Source organism: Merops nubicus, unplaced genomic scaffold, assembly GCF_000691845.1.
Source record: "Merops nubicus isolate BGI_N331 unplaced genomic scaffold, ASM69184v1 scaffold1510, whole genome shotgun sequence".
In the NCBI taxonomy this organism is placed as follows: Eukaryota; Metazoa; Chordata; class Aves; order Coraciiformes; family Meropidae; genus Merops; species Merops nubicus.
Genome location: NW_008580677.1, coordinates 191,003 through 196,542, shown reverse-complemented (window position 1 = coordinate 196,542; position 5,540 = coordinate 191,003). Strand labels below are relative to the sequence as shown.

At 37.0% G+C, this 5,540-nt stretch overlaps 1 protein-coding gene across 1 annotated transcript in view; it reads left to right on the top strand.

The window, feature by feature from the left end:
- Nucleotides 1–896: 896 nt before the first annotated feature.
- Nucleotides 897–5,540, top strand: part of LTBP1 (latent transforming growth factor beta binding protein 1) — a gene marked incomplete at its 5' end in the record, with an annotated part of 90,573 nt that continues 85,929 nt past the window's right edge. The window contains one exon of the mRNA XM_008948940.1: nt 897–999. Coding sequence (XP_008947188.1) covers nt 897–999 — 103 coding nt within the window. The remainder of the gene's footprint in view (nt 1,000–5,540) is intronic.

Genomic DNA, 5,540 nt, shown 5'->3' with positions numbered 1-5,540 from the left:
CAACCTAAAGGATTCTGTGATTCTTTATATCAGCATTTGCTTTGGAAGGGTTACTGAATGCAGCTATTGTGAACTTTTTTGTCCTTTGTGCACTTCTATTTTACATCTAATTGACAGCTTTAGATGTGTTTTTTTAATGTCTGCATCTCAGAAATACTTTTGTTTTCTTTACTATGCAAAATGGAAGCAAATTGCAAAAGCCAAGAATATAACTAGTACCTTGTAAGCCTTCAAAAACTAGTATTCTTATCAATAAAAAGCATAGTAAATTCTTGATCAGGGAAAAAAGAAATACTGACCTCAGAAATTATTGAAAGATTACTTTACATGGGCAAAGAGACACTTGCTTGGAATAACAGACCTCACTAACTTTGGCTTCAGTCATCTTATCTGTGTTACCTTCTTCAGTATGTGAGCAGCAGAATCTGTCATTATAATTTGGCAATTTTCAGTAAGTGGTCATAAATATTAACTATAACTTGGCATGAAGTTGAAGGTTTTTAATAGAAAATAACACAGAAATAACAGTCACACTCTTTGGTTTTAAGAGAGTAATTAGAAAGATATTTGAAATAATTTATACAGCTTTTGAAAAAGTGGACAAGCACATCTTTGTGAGGAGAAGGTAGGGAATGGGTGCCAATGGCAAGTTACTACCTAGAAATATTCATTCCTGTGACATACTGTTTTCAAGCTGACACAGAGGAAGATAATATCACCTCATTTCCTTGTGCATGCGTAAAGAGCCATTGCAATGCATGGGCACTATTTCAGTTCAGCTAAGAACTCTGGTGAATCTTCAGTGTCTCCCCAAGATGACTGACAAAGAACATTGTACTAGCAGTGACCACTGTATAGTATCACTAACCAGAGTATTCTTTACCTGACTCTTCCAGTGTGGCAAAGCGCTTCCTGGTCTTTCCAAGCAAGAAGACTGCTGTGGAACCGTGGGTACTTCCTGGGGTTTTCACAAATGCCAGAAATGTCCCAAGAAGCCATGTAAGTGCTATTTTTTTGTTTTCTCTGGATCAGTTTGTTGGCAAAATTTTTCCTCAAGTAGTATTTTTCTTTTTGTGGGGAAAAAAAAAAAAAAAAGACCAAAGGAGCCTAGTATAGTAGAAAGAATATGCTGTGGTTTGGTTAAGAACAAGTTGCAGAAACTGTAATTCTCTTGCACACCAGCAGTTACAATATGCAGGTACCCAGTGCAGTCAGCAAAGCTAACATTGTTTTTTTCCTCCCCTTCCTTCTTTTTCAAGTCAGTGATGCACTGTTGCGTTTTCTTACTGCAAGAAGGAAAATGACATTGAATCATCTTGCCTCTTCCAGCTGGATTTCTTTTTTTTTAAGTTTGCATAGAATTGCTAAATTATAGAGGCGACAGTTACTTTTTGGAGGGAATACAATGTGACTTCTTAGGACTGCAGATGAACTTCCAACTCTGGCACCAAAGTTTTCCAGGCACTAAATTGTCAGTTAGGTGGTTTTTTTTCCCTCTGTTCTTGAAATATCTTCCTCAAAAACTTAGGCAATGGCAAAGACTTTCTTCACTGTTTTGTTATGATTTGACATTATATTGAGAAAGATATTTCAAATTATTTGTATGATTGGTGAAGCTAGTCTCTTGAACTTTTTGTGAATTTTGATATTGTTGCACAGGAATAGTAATACTTCTCTGTCATATTTTCATCACTAAATGAAAGATAGGACAAGATAATGTAATATTTTGCAGATGGAGCGGACCTGCATTTTGTGGGCCAAAAATAGCACACTGGAGTTTTAGTCATTCTTATTTAGGTCTTCTAGGTCCCTGATATTTGTGGAGATAGCAGCACTGGAAATGTGTTCAGCGTTTGATTATTTTTTTTAAGCATGTTTTTGTCTGCAAATCTTAATTGGAATGTAAATACAATTCCAGCAGAAAACCTGCTGTTATTCCTGTTTGTCTGACTCCTCCTTCCACAGGAGAGTCTGGTATAAATTTATGCTGATTCAGTCTGATCTGCTAGTTTATGAAGCATTTATGGTTTCGTGTTGTGGAGTACATTTATCTTCTCATGTGCTTCTGGAAGAGAGCCTGCTTGGGGTCTTTGAGGCCCACAGTTAATACAAGATTGGAGTATCGAGATTTTTGTTCCTGTAACACGTGCATATGGTTTTGAACAGAGACATGCATTCTGTATTAGTGTGTGAATTGTGAAATGTGTCCTGGTTTTATAGCTTTTTCCAAAGAGGTAGCAATTTCAGTACAACTGGAAATCTTGTTTATCATAAGCATGTGGTTATGTGGAATGTTGCTTGGTGGGTGTAGGTGTGCTATGAGAAAAATCATAAGCGCCTGAAAAGTGCTTCAACCCAAACCTGATTGAAGCTGCTGATACAAATGTTTGGTGCCTAGTTTAAAGGGAAGCCCATTTGCTAGTTTTTCATAGCTCAGGTAAAACACTGGTTGTCTTAGCCTGGAATCCACAATGGACAATGTTTTGATCCAGTAGCTGCTTAATGCTAGCATGCACAGCACAATGTTAAGAGCAGGCAAACAGGGAAACACTGGGACAAACCATGTCCAAAATCCTGGTCTCCAGATGCTTCCTAGGTGGGTGCAGAGAAGTGCCTCAACCTCCCCTAAAACCTCTCCTGAAGGGAAGTCCACTATCCTTTTTTCAAAGCATTAAGAACAATTTATTTGAAATGATAATGAGATGAGCCTTGTCCCTTTATTGTAAAAGCTTAATGGCTAACACTCTTGCTCAAGATGGGATAATTCAGAGGCCCTTTATCTGCCAGAAGAATTTCTGATCTACATATTATACCTATGAGGAGATAACCTGTAAAATGTAGAAACAATTCTTGGAACAGGACTGGGAGCCCAGTCCCTTTCCCAGTGTCCTTAACTATTTATGGTATGAGTCATGCTCACTCCTGCTTTCTATCTCAATCTGGAATTGGTTTTTTGAATGTAATGTATGATTTCAAGAGGAGATAGAGATCATTGCCACTTGGAATAATCCTGTCCTTGTGATTAAAGCATTCCTGGAAAGTAAGAGTTTGTGTCTCCTAGGCATAATGAGATATATTCCTCATGTTTCTGGCTGGGAGCTCTCAGTACACATTAGTGTTTAAGAAGGGAACAGGAGATGGGAGCACTGTCTGTTTTCTCCAGAATAAAATAGTGTCATCCACCTCTACATTGTATCGAGAGTATGATTTGGTAGGTGTATGCTTCAAGAATATTCACAGAATCTGTCAGGAAGCTTTAGTAGAGGTATATATATTTTCTTCTAGATTTGATTTGGGGATGAGTTAAGCATGATGCTGTTCAATCATGCCATGACTTACGGCAATTCTGCATGGGTGCAAATGATGAATATTCAAATTTCTAAGAATTTAAGGTGATAAATTCAGAGTGCTACAGGAGTTTAAGCCATCTTATATACTCTTAAGAGTTTTATACATGTTCAGTTTGAATTTAGGACCTTGGCCTAAGTGTCCTTTGGGCATAGGTGTCAAATTAAGACTCCCATCAGTGTCAGTTTGTTATGCTTCTGTGGAGCAAACAATTTCCAAAAATAGTTGTAAATTTGTGATAAGATTTAATGAAAGTGTGGAGTGGCTGCCTGAGGATTTATATTTCATCAAGGTTTTTTTTTAATTTGCCTTTTTTTTTTGTTTTACACTTAACAAGAATTTTTCAGTGGTAAAAAAGTGTGCATATTTTTATGTATGTAAAATATATTTTAGCATATAATTTTTATATGACATTGGATTGAAAAACTTGTGAGTCAAGTAAATTATTAGTTAAGTTATCAGTTAGGTGATATTTGTGGTCTATCTCAGCAGTGTCTCACATTAGTCCCATGTAATTTTGACTTGTTCTAGTGTTTCACTAAATTGATATTAGCCTTTTTATTCTAGGCTTTCTGGAGGCAAACAGACTTCCTTTTGCTTTTTTGGTTTTATGCTTCATAAACTTTAAGATTGATCTGTTTCTATAATAATATGTAATCAGGTTGCATTTAACATGATGTTCTGTGAAACCCACTTCAGCAAAATATTTAAGTGTATACTTCAGTTTTGTTAGCAGGTATTTTTCTTCTCTTTTCAGTCAGGTACTTAAGGATGTACCTAAGTTTGCGTGTCTTGTTCCCATGAGCTTAAATACAAGATTTGCCACTTTGTAAAGATGTACTTGTGTATTTTTAGTAATACCACAGCTCAGTCAGGGCTTCTGTCTTGCTGCGACGTCAAGTGCCTTGGCACACGACAACTCCCTTGTCTGTAAGTTCACAGGTTATTCAGTATTACTGAAAAACAAAAGAAGAAATTCTGGGACACGTCTCCATTTTTGAGGGCTTCTACAGAAGACTTAAGACAAAGTGCATTTCTGTGTTACATGGGGAAAGTTGTGATTGTTCAGACTTCTTGCTAACAGTTAATAATTACAAATAGGTTGTCTGAGAAAAGGGTAAGTAATGTAGGACTCCATCCAGCTCCCACATGGAGCCATCACTGAACAAGCTCCGTATTCTACTGTGACCTGTTTACATTGCTCCTCTTTGTAGAAGGAAGAAAACAGCTGCTAGTAAGCTGCTGTTTCCTGCTCAGTGTGGGAGTAGGAGGATGAAGAGTTGTGGGAGAGGCTAAAATCTCTGACCTCACTCTACCACTGCACTTTCTAGAGCAGCTGAGTCACCCTGGAAGGGAAAATGTGTTGCAGCTCTGGAACAAGCCTTGCATAGCTTATGGGCTCATCTCCATCTACAACTGGAAGAGCTCTGCTTTCCTCTCCCAAGCTGTGCTCAAGCTGTGCGGCAGGGTATCGTTTCTGCCCACTTTAGAGACACTCACTTGGTTTTAATGTGGATTGAATCAGTTCTGTAATGGCAGTTAGGACATAATCAGCGCAATTATAAATCTGACTCTGCCAACATGAACGTTAGGAGTTTCACTGACATTTTGGGGGGCCAGGAGTAGGCTAATGCATTGCACTTTTGAAAATCTCACCTTGAATTTCAAGTTTTTAGTATTAACACTGTGAAAGGATTGGAGCTGCCTTGAAAATAAATGTATATCTGCTGTTTTATGGTGAGAGATGAAATTTTCAAATTTAAATTTGTGTTAAAATGGTTTTAATCAATGAAAAGATAGAAATGTATGTGTTCAAAACTGCAGGAACATTGTTGCTGTATTTTGACCTGCATTATTTTTGTTTGACCACTTTAGCACCTTAAGCAGTCTCTAAGGAGAATCTTAATGTTCTAATTAAGCAATTATTTTAAGTAATTCACAGCAGTTTGAAATAAAGCTATCTCACTTCAAAAATGACTTCTCAAGAGCAATATGAAAAGCTTTAGAACTAATGAGAATAATTTTTTTTTTTCTACCCTTATAGTTGCCAGTTTTAAAATAAGCTGCAGGGTAAATATGCAATTTCGGTATTATATGTGAAGTTGAAGCCAATTGAAAACATTATCTCACACAGTTGTTCTTTCTTATTTGCCAGTTTATGTAGCAAAGTTAGAGAGTGATATGTTTGATTT